Source organism: Dendrobates tinctorius, unplaced genomic scaffold, assembly GCF_039654945.1.
Source record: "Dendrobates tinctorius isolate UK_male_01 unplaced genomic scaffold, ASM3965494v1 ptg000058l, whole genome shotgun sequence".
Classification (NCBI taxonomy): Eukaryota; Metazoa; Chordata; class Amphibia; order Anura; family Dendrobatidae; genus Dendrobates; species Dendrobates tinctorius.
This window is the reverse complement of record NW_027361726.1, coordinates 1,093,213-1,115,452: the sequence shown is the minus strand read 5'-3', so window position 1 is coordinate 1,115,452 and position 22,240 is coordinate 1,093,213. Positions and strand designations below refer to the sequence as shown.

Genomic DNA, 22,240 nt, shown 5'->3' with positions numbered 1-22,240 from the left:
ATGGTCGCTAGGTACCTACCTGCATGCAACCTTCAATCGTCCCTAGATCTCCTTCTCTACTCCCCCCTTATCTCTTCTTCCCACAACCGCATACAAGACTTCTCCCGTGCTTCCCCCATACTCTGGAACTCCCTACCGCAACACATCAGACTCTCACCATCAATGGAAACCTTCAAGAAGAACCTGAAGACCCACCTGTTCCGACAAGCCTACAGCCTGCAATGATCCTCGGTCTACTGAACCACCGCACGACCTGCTCTACCCTCTCCTACTGTATCCTCACCCATCCCTGTAGACTGTGAGCCCTCACGGGCAGGGTCCCCTCTCCTTATGTACTTGTGTGTCCCTTGTCCCTTGTCTTACACTTGTATATTACTCTTGTATATATATTACACTTGTCTATATTTCCCCTTTTCACATGTAAAGCGCCATGGAATAAATGGCGCTATATAAATGCATAATAATAATAATAATAATAATAATAATAATAATAATAATAAAAAGACACATTCATGGAGGAAATAGAGAAAAACAACTACGGGACAAAGAAGCCTTATGGATTCTTCTTCTAGATGCATGTGTTCCCACTGGATTGAATTTACGGAAAGAACTCATGTTGCATTATTGATTGTATTTGTTTTATTTGGTGGTTTTAAATGTGCATCACATGTTAATTAGTGCTACCTGTGTGTACTAGTTATATTCTCACACCCCTTCCCTTGGAGCTATACTGAGTCTAAGAACTTTTCGTTCGAAATGCGTACAGTGTCTCCTCAACCTTCCCTCCGGTTTTCCGGTCAGGTATATGCATTTTTTGTATTTTGTATACCTATTTTATGGATATCTAAATAAAATATTTTGGATTTTACCCTTTTGAGCTGGACCGTCTATTCCATATGAGTTCCGATGCTGAGGTCCGGTGCACACGTGTCCAGCAGATCAGTAGTTCTGGATGGAAATTTACTAATTTCTATATTTTCTGAAGTAATTTACTGAATCATCGAGTTTCTATATCCTGTTATCTGGAGGCTTTTATGGTTTTCTGGACATTTTCCAAAATGTGTTAGATAGATACCAGTTTGTAGAAAAAATAATTTCTGCTACTGTTCCACCTATAGGACACTACAAATCTTAACATCCTTTGGATATAAGCATAATGCAATTCTCTTATACTTTATATATTAAGCACTAGAACTCCCAGCATGACATTGCTGTAAAACTATTCTATTCTATTCAGGAAAAATATTGTAAGGATCCCGTTTCACATAGCGACGCTCCAGCGATCCCGACAACAATACGACCTGGTAAGGATCGCTGGTGCGTCGCTACATGGTCGCTAGTGAGCTGTGAAACAGACAGATCTCTTCAACGATGATACGGCGATCCGTATAACGACCTCGGCGGTCGTTGGTACCTTGTCACACAGCAGCTATTCTGACGACTCACGCCTGCGTCCCTGAGGTCTGTCAGGTTGCTCGTCGGCGTCAAACACAGCGATGCATGCTGGCCAGCGGGACACCAACGTTCAAAAAATGGTCCAGGACTTTCGAGCACGATCAGCGATATACAGCGGGGGGCCGGTCTCCGCTATGTGTCACATGTAGCGAGATCGCTGGCGAGATCGCTGTTGCGTCACAAAACCTGTGACATTTCAGCGATCTCGTTATGTGAGACGGGGCCTTGAGTGTGACTTAAAGGGGGGGTCATAGTTTGGGCTTTAGTCACCCTCCCTGAGTCCAGTGCCAAGTCTCTGCTGCTGCTCTCAATGTCTGTTGTTTGCAGTGCTGCCGTCACATTGACAGCATGCAGCCAATCAGTGATTGGTTGCAGTGCTCTTGACCATGTCAGTTCACAATGCACAGTGTTATTTTAGCTTCAGATTTCTCTGGAGCTTCTGGACATTGACCACTTTAGACTTTTTCCTTTGTTGCTTGAAGGTTACTCATGCAATCAAGACCACCAGTGATCCTCTATATTCTGTAAGGAACTTAGTAAGGTTTCCTGCAGCACCCCCACAGGAAAATAAAAGCATTACACCACCCTTATTAAAGTCAGTTTTCTGTACATGTAACATAATGACGTGCCGCGCTCTCCAGGGAAAGAGAGGAATTTGGTGCTGCTTTCCACTATGGGTGATAAATATGAGACCCCCCTCAATCAGTGCACCATTTCCTAATAAGGATTAGAAAAACATTTCCAAACCCGACCCCCTATTATGGCACATTACAAGATGCCATTGCCCGTGTAACCACATTTATCAAAAGAAACCATCATTTGCATATCCCAAAATAAGATTTCCATGGAAATGCTGGAAGGGTTATTAATATATGCAAAGTTATCAAATAGCCCCGCTTATTATCCAGATGGCTCCAATTATACCGAGGGACCGCATTCTTAATAACGACCCCTCCGTGCAACCTCAGCCACAAGAGGCGGAAAGTGATGAAAGCTGCAGATATGAAAGGGTTAAATCTGAAGATCTGGCTCCTATGGATGACCTGACTTTATGATCATAAATTACTTCTTTTTTTTTTTAATGATGTGTGTCTAATCTTCTGCCTTGTCCAACTTAGGGATCAATTTTCTTTTTTCTTTTAAGGCTGTGTTCACACACAGCGTTTTTTTAGCATTTTTTTTTTACTATAAAACCGCTATAAAACAGCTAAAAATAAGCTTCCCATTAATTTCTATGCATTTTGCACTTTTTGTGCATATTGATGCGTTTTTTACCGCGAAAAAAACGCATCGCGGTAAAAAACGCAGCATGCTCATTAATTTAGCGGATTTTTCCGCGTTTCTGGCTTGTTCAATGCGTTTTGAAAATGCGCCGGAAAAAAACGCATCAAAAACGCGCAAAAAATGCGCAAAAAAATGCGAAGACAAAAAAGGCGTGGTTTCTGGGAAGAGAGTCAGGTTTTTGAGAAGAAATTTTCTGCTACGTGTGCACTTAGCCTAAATGCAAGTTATCAGGGCTAAAAAAAAGAATAATTTTGGAAACTGGGTTTCATTAAAAATCTTGCACTATTTGCTTTCTTTGGCAGCTATGTTGCACATCTATTACTTGCAGCACAATGACTTAACTAAGAATCCATCAGTGAGCTCGTTTTTACTCTACAGTGAGAAAGTCTAACATTCCTCTCAGCAGATTTATGACCACAGACCACATCAACACTGAATATGAGGCTGGAGTCACACTAGAGAGGAATACGGACGAGTGCTATGCGACAAAAAATTGCATAGCACTCGGACCAACCTTAATCTATGGGGCAGCTCCCATCATCCGCTTTTGTCTCATCCGTATTATACGTGCAAGTGAAATTGCAGCATGCTGCGATTTGCACCGTATATGGGCCGAGACTCGCCAATGCAAGTCTATGGGTGCAAGAAAAAAAACGGATTACTACACACGGACCATGCGTGTGACTTGCGAGAAATACGCACCCGGTGTCCTTTGAAAAGCTGGCAATTCATGTGCGATTTACAGTAAAATCACAGTGGCAGCTTACAATAGAATAGATAGAATAGAAATATACACATAGTATAAGTATACAGTATATATGTCATTGACACACACATATACGGTATATCTTTATATTTCATAGAGAGATAGCGGAATAGCCTTTAATTCATTTGTCGGCTTCTGTAAAATCATTGCAGAATTCGACAGGATAGGAGACATGGTTTACATACAGTAAACCATTGCAGAACAATTAGATTTACTGTATATATGTCAGTGTGTAATACTGTTAGTACTATGTGTGTGTCAAATTTAGGACCTGTATGTCTTTCCTAAAAGGATGTATTCACGGAAAAAACTGTTGTGGGCTCCTACGCAATTTTCTGCGCCAGAGAGGGAAAGCCAGTGACTGAGGACAGATCTTAATAGCCTAGAGAGGGACCATGGTTACTGCCCCCATGCTAAAAAAAAATCTGCCACCAGCCACCCCAGAAAAGGGGCATCTGTAAGATACGCCAATTCCGGCACTTAGCCTCTCTCTTCCCACTGCCCTGTAGCGGTGGCATATGGGGTAATAAGGGGTTAATGTCACCTTTGTATTTTAAGGTGACATTAAGCCTTGTTTAGTAATGGAGAGGCGTCAATAAGAGATACGGATGTCACACGGATACTTAGATGCGAGGAAATCGCATCATCGCATTGCAAACGGATGACATATGGATCACTGTTCAGGGACCATTTGTGTGATTCCTGCGATTCTAGGTCGTCAAAATCGGACCGATTTTTTTTTATACGTTAAGTGTGACTCCAGCCTAAGGAAAAGAAAAGGCCGGTAAAAGCCAAATGGTGTAAAATGTTTAGGAAACCCAGATGAAAAAAATGATTTTTCTTTATTCCCAAATATATGCATTAAAGTAAAAAAAAATAAACAAATGCAATCGATAAAAAAAACCGTAAAAGCACTGTGTTCAAAAGGGGATATTGTTTTCTCAAATTCTAAGATGGGGTTTGGTGTTAGTAGATGTCAGGGGGTCTCCTGCAAATAGCTGAAGGAGAGAGCAGCCACAAATAATGTATACTTCTCTATAGGACCCAGCACATCAATGCATTATGTACAACACCCATTCTCCTCCATTCACTGTGTAGTGGCCATTCCTGCAGTTTGGCCCTCTAGCACTTCTATAGGAGCTGAGCTGCAGTACCCTGCACAGGCCACTACACATTATACGGCGCTGTGGTGCCTGTTAGATCTGGCCAGTGGCCACCACCAAAGCTGAAAAATAGCTAATAGAGCTGCACCCCCATGATCTGGTATTGAATATCTCTTCTTGGGATTGGTCAACAGTTATTATAAGGCTGGTTTACACTTACCGTGTTTTTGCAAGCCGATTTTGCGGCCCTAATATATTTCTATGGGGCTGAAAAATCAGCCTGCAAAAATTCCACGGTGCGCCGTGTGCTGTACGGCTGTGAGGGCCGTATTTGCGGACGTGATAAGAGATCGAGCTTGCGGCGATATGGCCCGCAAAAATGGGCCGCAATAATGGACTGCAAAAAATGCGGTAAGGCCGGAGTCACACTAGCGATTAAATCGGACAAATGCAATGCGATAAAAAATCGCATTGCAGTCGTCCCTATGTTATTCAATGGTGCTGCTCCCATCATGCGATTTTCTATCGGATCCGTTCCTCGGACCGAGACAATCGTAGCATGCTGCGATTGTTACCGATTTTCGGATCGGATTCGACAATGCAAGTCTATGGATGCGATAAAAAATCGCATTGAAAACGCACCACACGTGTGACTTGTGATTAAATCGCAAGACTTCTCCTGGTCAACAGGAAAGAGCATCAGGCATTGGCATTGGATGTCAATTTGATGCTTAGATACGAATAAAATCAGTTCATCGCCGGAAAATAGGATGACAGACGGATCCCTGGACAAGAAATCTTTTTGCGATTTCGTACCGTAAAAATCGGACCGATTTTTTATTCGTTGTGTGTGACTCCAGCCTAAGTGTAAAAGTAGCCTAATCCTGGACAAACCCATTTAAATGGTAATTCCAAATGTTAAAGTTCACACCTATCCACAAGATAATTTTATTATAATATTTACATGATAGGACCCTCACCAATCCCAAAAATGGGGCTTTAAATTCTCAGCTGGAATGTCATTGTCTATAGGACATCTAGAGAAGCAGTCCCATAGACAATGACTGGTGTGGTGGTGCAACTCCACTCTGAGGCATTCAAGAGCCTTATTCTTGATATCAATGTGGGTGCAGACAGTCGGACCCCCCAAGATCACAAAGTCATCTCTTATCATGTGGACAGGTGATAACTTTTAGTAATAGTGATAGCCCCTTATTCCAAGCTTGGCATAAGGGCAGGTACAGCAGCTGCTCCCCTTGATTTGAGCTCAGGAGACCCCTCCCTTGCTGAGAGTCCTAATAAAAGAAAATCCAATATGCATGTTGCAAACTAAAAAAGTAATCCTGATATATTTAAGTACTAATAATGTACTGTTGATGGCTCCCACATCGTCTTCAACCAAGAGTGAAGCATCTGATCAGTAGAGAGTCAGTCTTGCATTTTATTCACTGAAATCGCTGGTATCTATATTGGATGAGTCCAGTGGGCGGTCCTAACCTATGTGCATGAGTCCAGCGGGCAGTTCTAACCTCTGTGCATGAGTCAAGGGAGCAGTCCTAATGTCAGAGCATGAGTCCAATTGGTAGTCCTAACCTCTGTGCATGAGTCCAGTGGGTGGTCCTAACCTCTGTGCATGAGTCCAGTGGGCAGTGCTAACCTATGTGCATGCATTCAGTGGCCTGTCCTAACCTTTGTGCATGAGTCCAGTGGGCAGTCCTAACCTCTTTGCATGTGTCCAGTGGGCGGCACTAACTTTTGTGCATGAGTCAAGTGGGCGGCCTAACCTCTGTGCAAGCATCCAGTAGGCGGCGCTAACTTTTGTGCATGAGTTCATTGGGCGGTTCTAACCTCTGTGCACAAAGAGATAGCTGACAATCACTTGTAACACCGCCCAATGGACTCATGCACAAAGGTTAGCACCTCCCACTGAACTCATGCATACAGGTCCCAGGATTTCAATAAATAAAATGTAAATTGAACTGAATCTTTTCCAGTGAAGCCATGCATCATTCTGCCCAGCTGCTCCTTCTCTATACCCTGCTGCTGTCCACAGATTGTGCACATGAGGGGTTCCTTTTAATAATAATTACGGTACCCATACAGGCTGTCGTGTAATCACATGAGCAGTCCATTGAAGTCTATGACGTCTGGCCGTCTGCCATCAGATTGATCCCAGTGTTTTCTATTTGTTCATACTCTTTACATAAGGGAACTAATATATTAAATACTATAATGTTAATGAATACTATTTTAAATATTGTATAATATTTCATAATATCATAATCACTGCCTAATTATCGTTGTACCAAATGTTTTTCACAAATGGCCCTTATACCTCTTGAATATAGCCCAGTGCAACGTCCACCCATGGGGCGAGTGCAGAATCACTAACATGCTGAAATGGCCAATTAGGTCTTATGTAGGGGAACCCGTCACACGGTATACAGTCCGATCTGTGGCACAGAGGACACGCTGAGCACAAGAATACACAGGTCTGCTGGAGAAGACTCAGGGAATGGAATACTCACTTGACCCTCAGCTGCCATCTTCAGACTGGTCACCAGTGTGGTCTTCACTAGTGTTGAGCATTCCGATACCGCAAGTATCGGGTATCGGCCGATACTTGCTGTATCGGAATTCCGATACCGACTTCCGATATTTTTTCAATATCGGAATTCGGCATCGGAATCGGAAGTTCAGTTGATTGACGGCCTGACGTCATCATGATGCGCGGTGTGCGCGCATCATGATGCGCCGTCATTTTGGGCCTTCCGGGGGTCTCTGCCGGCCTGCCGGGGGGCTGTGCCGGCCTGCCGGGGGGCTGTGTGGACTGCCCGGGGTCTCTGCCGGCCTGCCGGGGGGCTGTGCCGGCCTGCCGGTGGTCTGTGCACCCTGTGGGGGTCTGTACCGGCCTGCCGGGGGGCTGTGCCGGCCTGCCGGGGGGCTGTGCTGATGTCCGGGGGTCTGTGCAAGCATCGTCCGATGGGACTACAAGTCCCATCGGGCGATGACTGCTACCATGACAGTGATTGACACATTAGCCAATGATGGGACAGTAGTAGTCCCATCATCCGGCTAATGTGTTAAATGTTAAAAAAAAAAAAAAAAAAAAAAAATACTACATACATACTACATGCATGCTACATACATACTACATATATACTACATACATACTACATACATACTGCATGCTACATGCATGCTACATACATACTACATGCTACATACATACTACATGCATGCTACATACATACTACATATATACTACATACATACTACATACATGCTACATACATACTGCATGCTACATACATACTACATACATACTACATACATACTACATGCATGCTACATGCATACTACATATATACTACATGCTACATATATACTACATGCTACATACATACTACATGCATGCTACATACATACTACATATATACTACATACATACTACATACATGCTACATACATACTGCATGCTACATACATACTACATGCATGCTACATATATACTACATACATACTACATACATGCTACATACATACTGCATGCTACATACATACTACATACATACTACATACATACTACATGCATGCTACATACATACTACATACATACTACATGCATGCTACATGCATGCTACATACATACTACATATATACTACATACATACTACATACATGCTACATACATACTGCATGCTACATACATACTACATACATACTACATACATACTGCATGCTACATGCATGCTACATACATACTACATGCTACATACATACTACATGCATGCTACATACATACTACATATATACTACATACATACTACATACATGCTACATACATACTGCATGCTACATACATACTACATACATACTACATACATACTACATGCATGCTACATGCATACTACATATATACTACATGCTACATATATACTACATGCTACATACATACTACATGCATGCTACATACATACTACATATATACTACATACATACTACATACATGCTACATACATACTGCATGCTACATACATACTACATGCATGCTACATATATACTACATACATACTACATACATGCTACATACATACTGCATGCTACATACATACTACATACATACTACATACATACTACATGCATGCTACATACATACTACATACATACTACATGCATGCTACATGCATGCTACATACATACTACATATATACTACATACATACTACATACATGCTACATACATACTGCATGCTACATACATACTACATACATACTACATACATACTACATGCATGCTACATGCATACTACATATATACTACATGCTACATATATACTACATGCTACATACATACTACATGCATGCTACATACATACTACATATATACTATATGGATAACTAGAGGCGGAAGACCTGTGAAGACTCAGACGTCAAGGTTAGATTTCAGAAAGGCAGATTTTAAGGGATTCAGAAAGAGAATTGGAGGGATCCAATGGCTGGATATCCTTAAAGACAAAAATGTCCAGGAAGGATGGGAAATCTTGAAAAATGAAATTCTCAAAGCACAGTTGTTAACAATTCCGAAAAGAGGGAAGAATAGGAAGCAGTTAAGGAAACCAGGATGGATGAACACAGAACTTAAGCACATGCTAAAAAGGAAGAAAAAAATGTTTATAAAATGGAAAGAGGGAGGCATATCTAAAGAAGAATATAATGCTGTCTGCAGAACCTGCAGGGCACAAATCAGATTATCTAAAGCTGAAAATGAATTGAGGCTTGCAAGAGATGTCAAAAGCAATAATAAAGGATTTTGGGGATATGTCAAAAGTAAAAGAAAAGTCAAAGATGCTATAGGATTTTTACAGGATGAAAATGATGAATTGGTAAGACAGGATGTTGAGAAGGCTGAACTTTTAAATTCCTATTTTGCATCTGTTTTCTCTCAGAAAGGAAATGTAACATCAACTGTTATTCACTGTCCTATTAAGGGAATAGAAGAATCCAGGATATCTATAAACAGAAAGATAGTGAGGAAACAATTAGCTAGCCTAAATGAATTCAAGTCTCCAGGTCCAGATGAATTACACCCCAGAGTACTGAAGGAGATAGCAGAAGAAATTTTTGAACCCCTCTCTATAATCTTTGAAAATTCTTGGAGAACAGGAGAAGTGCCAGAAGACTGGAGAAGAGCAAATGTTGTTCCTATCTTCAAAAAGGGGAAGAAGGTGGACCCAGGTAACTATAGGCCGGTGAGTCTGACTTCTATACCAGGAAAGATCTTTGAACAAATTATTAAACAACATGTATGTCAATACCTGGATAAGAATGAAGTGATTAAACAGAGTCAGCATGGGTTTGTAACTAATAAGTCATGTCAGACTAACTTAATTTCCTTCTATGACGGTATCACTGATTGGGTGGATCAAGGAAATGCTGTAGATATAGTATATCTTGACTTCAGCAAAGCATTTGACAAAGTCTCTCATACAATCCTTATTGAAAAAATGATTAAGTATGGAATGGACAAGGCAACTGTTAGGTGGATTCATAACTGGCTTAGTGATCGGACCCAAAGAGTGGTCGTAAATGGCTGCACATCCAGTTGGAAGAATGTCTCAAGTGGGGTACCACAGGGCTCTGTCCTGGGCCCTGTATTGTTCAACATCTTTATCAACGATTTAGATGAAGGAATTGAGGGTAAACTGATTAAATTTGCTGATGACACAAAGCTAGGAGGGATAGCTAATACTAGAGAAGAGAGAGAGAGGATTCAAAAAGATTTAAATAAACTGGAGAAGTGGGCAGCAACTAACAGAATGGTTTTTAACAGGGAGAAATGCAAAGTACTACATCTGGGCAATAAAATGGAAAAAGCATATATAGAATGGGAGGAATAGGGCTAAGTGACAGCACATGTGAAAAAGACTTGGGTATACTAATAGATCACAGACTGAATATGAGTCAACAGTGTGATGCAGCAGCAAAAAAGGCAAATGCAATTCTAGGATGTATTAACAGAAGCATACAGTCTAGATCACGTGAAGTCATTATTTCCCTCTACTCCTCTTTGGTCAGACCTCATCTGGAATATTGTGTCCAGTTTTGGGCACCACATTTTAAAAAAGACATCAACAAACTGGAGCAAGTTCAGAAAAGAGCGACCAGAATGGTGACCGGTCTGCAAACCCTGTCTTATGAGGAAAGGTTGCAGGATTTGGGAATGTTTAGTTTGCAAAAGAGAAGACTGAGAGGAGACTTAATAGCTGTCTACAAATATCTAAAGGGCTGTCACATTGTAGAAGGATCAACTTTATTCTCATTTGCACAAGGAAAGACTAGAAGCAATGGGATGAAACTGAATGGGAGGAGACACAGATTAGATATTAGAAAAAACTTTTTGACAGTTAGAGTGATCAATGAGTGGAACAGGCTGCCACGAGAAGTGGTGAGTTCTCCTTCAATGGAAGTCTTCAAACAGAGGCTGGACAGACATCTGACTGGGATGATTTAGCGAATCCTGCTTTGAGCAGGGGGTTGGACCAGATGGCCCAGGAGGTCCCTTCCAACTCTACGATTCTATGATTCTATGATTCTACTACATACATACTACATACATACTACATGCATGCTACATGCATACTACATACATACTACATACATACTACATACATACTACATACATACTACATGCATGCTACATACATACTACATACATACTACATGCATGCTACATGCATGCTACATACATACTACATATATACTACATACATACTACATACATGCTACATACATACTGCATGCTACATACATACTACATACATACTACATACATACTACATGCATGCTACATGCATACTACATATATACTACATGCTACATATATACTACATGCTACATACATACTACATGCATGCTACATACATACTACATATATACTACATACATACTACATACATGCTACATACATACTGCATGCTACATACATACTACATGCATGCTACATATATACTACATACATACTACATACATGCTACATACATACTGCATGCTACATACATACTACATACATACTACATGCATGCTACATACATACTACATACATACTACATGCATGCTACATGCATGCTACATACATACTACATGCTACATACATACCACATACATACTACATACATGCTACATATATACTACATGCATGCTACATACATACTACATATATACTACATGCATGCTACATACATACTACATACATACCACATATATACTACATACATACAATACATACATAGACATACAGTACATATAACATAGAGTAACATACTTACCAATACTTGTCACATTGTTCCCCGAAGCCATTGTCTTTCCGGAATAAATATTAACATAACAAACCACAAAAATACTCACCCACGATCCGAAGCAGTCCACGAGTGTGTCCCACGACGATCTTGGGTAGAGAACTGCAGCATCAGATGATGCTGCCGTTCTCTACGGGCTGCAGGAATCCAATGACGGAAGGTAGGTATCCTTCCGCACTGTATTCCTCCGCCACTTAAAAAAAAAAAAGTCCCTAGTCTCACTTTATGCCATTGCTGCGTGGGAAATTCCCACACAGCAATGGCATAAAGTGAGACTAGGGACTTTTTTTTTTTTTAAGTGGCGGAGGAATACAGTGCGGAAGGATACCTACCTTCCGTCATTGGATTCCTGCAGCCCGTAGAGAACGGCAGCATCATCTGATGCTGCAGTTCTCTACCCAAGATCGTCGTGGGACACACTCGTGGACTGCTTCGGATCGTGGGTGAGTATTTTTGTGGTTTGTTATGTTAATATTTATTCCGGAAAGACAATGGCTTCGGGGAACAATGTGACAAGTATTGGTAAGTATGTTACTCTATGTTATATGTACTGTATGTCTATGTATGTATTGTATGAATGTATTGTATGTATGTAGTATATATGTGGTATGTATGTAGCATGTAGTATGTATGTAGTATGTATGTAGCATGCATGTAGCATGCAGTATGTATGTAGCATGCATGTAGTATATATGTAGTATGTATGTAGCATGTAGTATGTATGTAGCATGTAGTATATATGTAGTATGTATGTAGCATGTAGTATGTATGTAGCATGCATGTAGTATATATGTAGCATGCATGTAGTATGTATGTAGCATGCATGTAGTATGTATATGGTATGTATGTAGCATGTAGTATGTATGTAGCATGCATGTAGTATATATGTGTTATGTATGTGGTATGTATGTAGCATGCATGTAGCATGCATGTAGTATGTATGTAGTATGTATGTAGTATATATGTAGTATGTATGTAGCATGTAGTATGTATGTAGTATGTATGTAGCATGCATGTAGCATGCAGTATGTATGTAGCATGCATGTAGTATATATGTAGTATGTATGTAGCATGTAGTATGTAGCATGCATGTAGTATATATGTAGTATGTAGCATGTAGTATGTATGTAGCATGCATGTAGTATATATGTGTTATGTATGTAGCATGTAGCATGCATGTAGCATGCATGTAGTATGTATGTAGTATATATGTGGTATGTATGTAGCATGCAGTATGTATGTAGCATGCATGTAGTATATATGTAGTATGTATGTTGCATGTAGTATGAATGTAGCATGTATGTAGTATGTAGTATGAATGTAGCATGTATGTAGTATGCATGTTGTATGTATGTAGCATGTAATTTTTTTTTTTTTTACATTTAACACATTAGCCGGATGATGGGACTACTACTGTCCCATCATTGGCTAATGTGTCAATCACTGTCATGGTAGCAGGCATCGCCCGATGGGACTTGTAGTCCCATCGGACGATGCCTGCACAGACCCCCGGAGCCTGCACAGACCACCGGCAGGCCGGCACAGCCCCCCGGCAGGCCGGCACAGCCCCCCGGAGCCTGCACAGCCCCCCGGCAGGCCGGCACAGCCCCCCGGCAGGCCGGCACAGCCCCCCGGAGCCTGCACAGACCACCGGCAGGCCGGCACAGACCACCGGAGCCTGCACAGACCCCCTGGCAGGCCGGCACAGCCCCCCGAAAGGCCCGTACAGACCCCAGAGAGGCTGTACAAGGGCAGGAAAGGGTTTTTCTTATTCCGATACCGGAAGTCCCATAGACTTGAATGGGACTTCCGGTATCGGAATCGGCGATACCGATACTTTTTTTAAAGATCGGCCGATACCATCCGATACGATACTTTGAAGTATCGGACGGTATCGCTCAACTCTAGTCTTCACTGGGCCATCATCAGAGTCTTCTGGTGCCGGCCTTAGCCTCATGCACTGATAGGACATGTATGATATATTCTGCATCACACAATCTGCTAATATCACGGCTGAGCCAGCAAAGAAGGAGCTAAAGATACTGGGGCACCAGAAGAGGCCACAGATGGAACAGTGAAGACCACACCAGTGACTGGACTGAAGAAGACTGTGCCTGAACAGGTGATAGCCAGGTGACTAGCATTATTATTCATTTTATATACATGGTTAGCACTGTATAGTGGCTCAGTGGTTAGCACTGTATGGTGGCTCAGTGGTTAGCACTGTAGCCTTGCAACGCTGGAGTACTGGGGTTCAAATCCCACCAAGGACGACATCTGCAGTTAGTTTGTTTGTTCTCCCAGTATTTGCGTGGGTTTCCTCCAGATTCTCTGGTTTCCTCCCACACTACAGAGACATACAGATAGGGAATGTAGATTGTGAGCCCCAATGGGGACAGTGATGGTGATGATTGTAAAGTGCTGTGGAATATGATGGCGCTAAATAAGCAAAACAGAATAATAAATTAATTCAATTTGCATTGAATAAATTTCAGGCAGATAAAATTTCTGCAAAATGCAAATTTTATATACATAAATATATACGCACAGCTTTGGACTGGCCCACAGCACGACAGCCCCATTTCCCTTACATCAGAAGTAATTGCCACAGTAAATTCAATGCAACATTTACAGCCAACGGCAGCATCTCATCACTCATTTCCCAAACTCCCCAGATAATTATTATATAGAGGCAGAGGGAAATTCCTGAAAAGGGTCAAGAAATACTGTAGTCCATGTAGCTGAACGTTGGCCGCCCAGAGTCAATGTCACTGGTGGTTCCCAGTCTGACCCTGTATGCATATATAGTGTGTGAGTGTGTGTATATACATATTTTTTCCTCCTAGACTGTAAGCTTGCGAGCAGGGCCCTCATTCCTCTTGGTATCTGTTATGATCTATGTGATTATTGTTATGCTGTAATGTCTATCGTCTGTACAAGTCCCCTCTATAATGTAAAATGCTACGGAATATGTCGGCGCTATAGAAATAAAATTATTATAATTATTATTATTATATGTATACATTTATATGGAGAACAGCAAATAAAATAAAACACTCAGTTCTGATACAATGTTACATTCAATTTTTGTGCCTTTCTCTGGTAATAGCTCAGTTTCAGTGAACTGCATTGTGAATATGTTCTCAAAGCCCCAGAGATAGCAGATGGAGCACATCTCAGGGCATCGCTCTTGGAGAGGTACCTGGTGCACATTTTCCTCTTCTATTTTACCCCAATTCTTAATTGAGCGATCTTGGAAGTTCATCATAACCATTGCACCCAAACAACTTCTCATATATATCTGTATCTTAGAACAACACTAGGATTGGGATTGTCTGAAATGGTCATTTTTGTTGGCTCTTCGCCCAATGTACACAATGAGTTGTCCCCAGGTCAATCTCATCCAAGGGTGGAAGATAAAGATACATTTGCATTAGAATAGAATGGGCAATTTAAAGAGTTTTTGTTTGGGAATGTGACTATTTGGATAGTAGTATGGATGAGCCACCTTCACAGAAACTATACATAATGTCTACATTCAGTACCGACTCAATCTCCGGGGTATTACCAAAGGGGTGCAGATATGGCACTAAGTACAAGGTCCCGGGACCCATTAGCGAATGCCAGTGGCAAAAATGGCACAAGATAGTTGCGATCCATCAGAGGCATCATTTGAGTATCTGTAATGTCTTTAATAAGGTCCACGCAAGATTAAGACTCCGGAGAGCCCCTTTAAACTGTTTTTTTTCACCTTTAGGCTATGTGCCCACATTGAGCTTTTTATGTGTTTCCGCAACGTTTTTGCCGCAGCGGAAACGCTTAAAAAACTCTAATAAAACGCACCCCCATACAATCCTATGGGATTCCGCAGTTGCTGTGCCCATGCTGCGGATTTTACCACTGCGGAATCGCATAGCGGTAAAATCCGCAGCATGTTCATTATTTCTGCGGACTCGCAGTGATTCCGCCACCATAGGATTGCACTGAAACGCTCACTTTACGCGTCTGGCTATGCCCACCATGCGTAAAGTGAGTGTTTCATGTGCGGATGGTACCCAGGGTCAGGAGGAGAGGAGACTGTCCTCCAGGCTCTGGGTACCATATCCCTGTAAAAAATAGAATTAAAAATTAGGGATATACTCAGCTTCTGGCGGCCCCCGGAGTCCTTCCCGCCTCACAGCCACGCTGCCAGCATCTTCCATTCCCAGGGATGCATTGCGCGAATGACCTCTAATGACGTAGCGGTCTTGCGTGATGCTACGTCATCAGTGGTCATTGTCGCAAGGCATCCCTGGGAACGGAAGTTGCCGGCAGCATCTCTGAGGGGCGAGACGACTTCGGGGGCCGCCAGAAGGTGAGTATATCCCAATTTTTTTTTTTTTAAATTATGTTTAACATTCTATCTTTTATTACTGATGCCGCATAGGCAACATCAATAGTAAAAAGTTGGTCACACTTGTCAAGCACTATGCTTGACAAGTGTGACCAACCTGTCAATCACACTTGATGCTTCAAATTGCTTGGAAAGCGCAAGCATTCTGCAAGCTAAAAACGCTTGCAAAACGCTTGTGTTTTGCTGGAAAACGCATGCGAATTCTGCATCCGTTTCCCCGCAGCAGGGAGTTGCGGAAATGCTGCGGACGTTTCCACAGCATTTCTGCAACGTGGGCACTTAGCCTTAACCTTCTGTGACTCAAAACCAGAAAACCTAAACTGCGCTCAGGGTCAGGAAACCACGTGGATGTCACAATCAATATTTTTCAGTGAAACAACAGCAAAAACTTACACAACTATTTGCACACACATTTGGCAGGAGCGGATACGTACAGTTAAAGGAAGGGAGCAAACTGAAAAAAGGATTGTCATGACTGCCAAGAGGATGAGGTGGTCTAGCTCCTCCATGCCGGACTGCTTAACTAATTCGACCTTGGGTCCAGCTTTGATGGAATTCCTCTGGTTCTGGATTTTGTACATCTGGTAAAGGCGTATCATCGTGCCCACATTGCAGATGATGATGGCTACAACCAGCAGTCCCATGACAGTCCCATATAATAAAGAATAAGCTAGGACCCCCGGCTCCGACGGCTCTGCAGTCATCTGTATAAAGCACCATGTCCCCGGACAATACTGATCAAATTTCCCAATGCCAAAGAACGGCATCGCACAGAAGACGGCACAGAAGACATATACCGTCACCGGGACCAGCAAAGCAAATTTTTTGGTGATGTGGATGTGGTAAAAGAATGGATTTGCCAAAGCAATCCAACAATCCAGAGCCATGGCCAGAAGTATAAGCATGGGGGCCAAGCCAAAAAAAATCATGAAGAAGCTGAAGACATTACATAGCATTCGATTCTCGACCATCTCCACCAGGGTTTGGTTTTTGTAGTAAGCAGCAGACACCATGGGGCTCACCAAACATTTCCCCATCAGGTTGGTCACGGTTAGACCCGTAACCAAGATGTAAAATACCGAGGTTTTTTTCCTTGAGCGTAACTTGTGTTGCCATAGGATGAAGATGGCGATGATATTTCCCAATAGACCGGCAAGAAATAGTAAAGAGCTGGGTATTGCCGAAAAATCCCCTTGGATGGCTTGGCTATTGGAGCACAGGTAAAGTTCATCATGAAGACTCATTATGAGGCTAAAACCTATGCAGAAAGCAGAAGCCAACGTCTGTAACGTCTGAATTACTCATCAGTCTGAAACTTGCTTTTCTTCAAGTGTGCAGTTCAGCTCCCAGGATATCTCAAAGAGGTGGGGAGAAGCAATTGACATGTAAAATAAAGAAGGCATGAGCAAGGCGTATCCAGCTCTGCTGTCTGTGGACTGAAGCCAGCAGAGCTCACAAAGAGGAAGCGTTGCAAATCTAACCAGACGTGTTTAATGAGCGCTCTGAAAAACGAAATATGGGATCACGAATCGATGTTACCGACCCTACCGGGAGGATGTGATTGTTCTGCCACAGATTATGTTTTCATTCTCACTGCTGGGGGTCCAAAGTGCACTACATGACAAGTGCAATATCAGCCCCAAAATAACTGTGGAATTGTCCCCTGCAGCCACATACCTCTGCTGCGGCATACACTGAGGGGCTGAAGGGTAATAATGTTGTGAACTTTTGTTTTCCACGCTCCATATCTCATCATCCACTGCTGCTTCTAACGTGAGACTACCATCACCTTATAGACCAGACCTGGTCAAAGTGCAGCCCGCTGGCCACATTCGGCGCTCTGGCCTGTGGACCGAGACAACCCTGGGACTGGAAATCAGAGGTCCGAGGGATGCACCATGCCTGCCCGCTCGCTGCCTTCATCTGCGCTGACTGCATTGGTAGAGGAGGGGTCTCCAGCCACTTCCTCCCATAATCAGCGTGTGAAGCACCTGACGCGATGACGTCATTTCATGTCATCAGTGGGTCGCCCTCCCAGGGCTGTGGGGTACTCGGTATCGGGCTGGTGTCAGGGGGATGTGTCACAGCAGCGGTGACCCGGTCCGTGGCCCTGGGCGCCGAAGTAATGGCGAAATGTAGTTAATGGAATGGAATAGTTTGTGACGCCACCTGTGGTGTTCGGCAAGGGAGGTGTTAAGCCGTCGCTGCAGACAGATCCGCTGGGACTGATGGTAGGGTGCAGCAAGGACGTAAAAGCTCCCCACAGGTGAAGCTATAGTCCCAGGGCAGTGTAGATGTGGTTGACACGGGGATGTAGCAGTGCCGGAAAGGTAGGAAGCAGACAAAACACAGCGGGGTGCAATTTCTGTACCTTTACTTGATAACTGCAGTCCAGGGTCCTGATTACAGATGGTAACAGAGCAGGCTAGCCTGGAAGCAACTCAGGGATTCTCTCTCAGCAGACGGGCTGTGCAGTCTCCTTCCTAGCGCTTGTTTGAATGAAGTACTCCAGTACTCAGTTACTCTGAAGTTCCTCCTGTCAGTTGTTCCCAAGAACCTTACTTGCACGGCAGACAGCTGTAGCCTCTCTCGGGGACTCCTCTCTTGAGTCCTGGCTCTCTATCCAAGCTGCTGTTGTGCCTCAAGTCTTAGACGGGAGTAGGGCATTTACAGCCTCCTACACCTCTGGTATCTGCTGTAGGACCGTTAGTATCTGTACAGCCGTGGAGACCAGGCTACAGTTCTTGCGCTCTCACTGCGAGAGAGCTCTCCTTTCCTAGCTCAACCTCCAGCTTCTCTCTACACGTCTACACACTTCACCCTCCGCAGACTAACTGACCACTCCTTCCTCTTGACCCTCAGAGGGCACTCCTCCCCTTAATCCTGGTTCAGAGTTCCCCCTGCTGGCCTGGAGTGGAACTGTGTTGCATGTATGGATTGACTGCGAGAGAGACCCTTCATTGCCTCCAAGCCTGGCATTACCCTCCCCTGGATGAAGGCAAAGTCACTGTGGCGGCCATACTCCTGGGGGTGCCACATTCCCCCCTAGTGCAAGTCAGCACTCCTGGGCTGAACAAAAGAAAACATGAACATATAAACAGTTAAACAATAAAAATTGTACAAGATTTAAAAATGAAAAATGTACAAAAACCAAGTGCTTCAAAAATGGTCCTATGATGGCAAGTCCAGCATCAATGTCCATGGTCCATTCCTGGGCAAATGATGAAAGTTTTTGACCACACACAAGTCCTGTGGTTCAGTGTTCATAAAACAAATTCCAAAGGAAACTCTTACAGGTTACCTGTAGGCACAAAGCTTAAGAACAGTTACATATTTACACATACACAATTTCAACATTTACATTTATTTTGCTATATACGATATCTAAGGGGTGGTATACCTTGTGTGGTGCGGGTAGACCTGCGTAAGACTGGTGTACTGTGTACTGCACTGGATACACTACTGGGGGTTCTATGTAACACAGGGATACTAGATTGTCTGTAATCTCTTAGACTCACCAGGGGCATAACAGGTTCACCACTGGCAGGGCGAGGGTTCTCTGGCTCCACTGCTGGTGTGGCTTCTGCTGCCTGATTTTCCTGATCCTCAGGATTTCCTTGAGTGACATCTTCCATCTACCAATTGGGGAATCAGCAACACTGGCACCACTATAGCATCGTTCACTTTAGTCCAATTCGCAGGGAATTCTCCAAGCACTGTGCTGACCTTCTCTTCTTCCACTATGGGTTGGATGTTATCTGGTTCTTCTTTCCTTTCTTTCAACTGGTCAGGACACAACTTCAAATGATCTCTCGATACCACTGCCGAGGTCTCTCCTCCTCTCTCCTCTTTACTAACTAAGCATATCTTAGTATTATCAAAGTTCGAGGGCAGAATGGTATAAGGTTCAGCTTCCCATTGATCATCCAATTTGTGCAATCTTCTCTTCCTTTTCAAGACTTGCTCCCCCGGCGACAAAGGAATGGCAGGTTCCTTTTGATTGTAAAGCTTCTCCTGCTTTTGCCTTGCCTGAGCCAGACTCCTTTCCATGCATTCTTGAACTCTCCGGTACTGTTGCTGCCTCTCTGTGTCCCAATCAGCATCTGGTGACGCTACTTCAGGTGTCAGGACTCCCATGTCTAAGTCGATAGGCAGCATACCAGGTCTGGTTCTCATTAAATAGGCTAGGGTACAGTTGGTGGAGTTCACTGGGATATGGTTGTAGAGGTCCACCAGATCGGGCAACTTCTCTGGCCACAGATTCCTCTCCTCCAAGGGCAAAGTCTTCAGGAGGTCCATCACCACCTGGTTCATCTTCTCGCACATGCCATTGGTTTGTGGGTGGTACGGTGTTGTCCGGATCTTCTTACAACCATACAAGTTACAGAATTCTTGGAACACTTCTGCCTCGAAAGCTGGACCTTGATCTGTCAGCACCCTTTCAGGATATCCATGTGGTCTACAGAAGTGCTGTTGGAATGCTCTGGCTGCTGTCCTGGCCGTCTGATCTTTGACAGGCACAACTACCAGGAATCTTGAGTAGTGGTCCACAATGGTAAATGCATAGATGTAGCCTGACCGGCTTGGAACCAGCTTCACATGGTCCAGGGCTCCCAACTCAAGGGACTGTTTGGTGATAATTGGCTGTAGGGGTGCTCTCTGGCTGTCCCGATCCTTTCTGCGCAGGTTACATTGTCCACACTCCCTGCACCACCTCTCAATGGCTTTCCTCATACCAGCCCAGTAGAACCTCTCTTGGAGCAATACTTCCAACTTCTTCCATCCGAAGTGTCCAGCTCCATTGTGGTATGCTTCCAGGACCATTGATGCCTCTCTCTTTGGGACTATCACCTGCCAAACCAGCTCATGAGTGCGGGCATTGATACTCCTCCGACACAGCTTCCCTTCATATATGAACAGCCGGCCTCTCTCCTTCCACAACTGCTGAGTTTCTTCAGGAGCATCCGACTGTGGACGTGAGTCAGCTCGTGTCAGCAGCTCCTTCACCAGGCAGACTGCAGGGTCACTATCTTGCATTTCTGCCCAGTCATGATGGGGCAATGGGTTCAGGGTGACCTCCTTCAAGCCAGACCGTCTGTTTCTCACTCCTTGAGCACGCTGGGCCGCAAGTGGCCGGTGGAAGGGAGGTAGCTCTATCTCTTCAAGAGCCTCAGGGTCTTTTCCGGCATCTGGTAGGTTAGGCATTCTGGACAGCGCATCAGCATTGGCATTCTTGTGCCCTGCCCGGTACTTGATGGTAAACTTATAATTCGTATATATAGCGGGGGTGTCTCAAACCAATGTCAGATATTTGGAGATAGCAAATTGGTATATCATAAACAATAAAACATAACCTTTAATGATTCTTTAAAAACCATACATCAAATCTAAACAAACATGTGCCAAAGTGCAATTGTGCAGTGCTCTATTAAAAACAAACCGTTTTGTACTTTATGAGGTACCATATGGCCCTGGACATTATCGTATTTCTTGTCCAAGTGTTTAAATACCTGGACTCTCCGACCATATGGGCCTTATATATATGTAATAGTGTGCCAACCGGCCTTTATGTCATCAGAATTATTATTACTTAATAGACATGTATCCAGCCCGTATACAAATAGCACAGCATATGTACAGCATCGGTCAAATGCCTAAGCATAAAATCACCTCATCAGCAAATTGTATCCATTTATGATACCACTATAGAAAATGAGACCGCTGTACTTATCTTTAAACGCTTCTATAAAGAACGGATGATCAGGTAAGGTCCATCTGAAAACCCCAAGATCGTGACCCGATCTCCAGAATTGTCACCCAACGCGTTTCATCAATGTCTGACTCATCAGGGGTATTGTGACACCTTCTTCTGGCGCATAGCA

The 22,240-nt window shown here is 43.3% G+C and overlaps 1 protein-coding gene across 1 annotated transcript in view; it reads right to left on the bottom strand.

The window, feature by feature from the left end:
* PTGDR (prostaglandin D2 receptor) overlaps positions 1–17,701 on the bottom strand; it is a 46,162-nt gene extending 28,461 nt beyond the window's left edge. Inside the window, exon 1 of the mRNA XM_073577914.1 lies at positions 16,793–17,701. Coding sequence (XP_073434015.1) covers positions 16,793–17,602 — 810 coding nt within the window. The 5' untranslated portion in view covers positions 17,603–17,701. The remainder of the gene's footprint in view (positions 1–16,792) is intronic.
* Between the last annotated feature and the right edge of the window lie 4,539 nt (positions 17,702–22,240).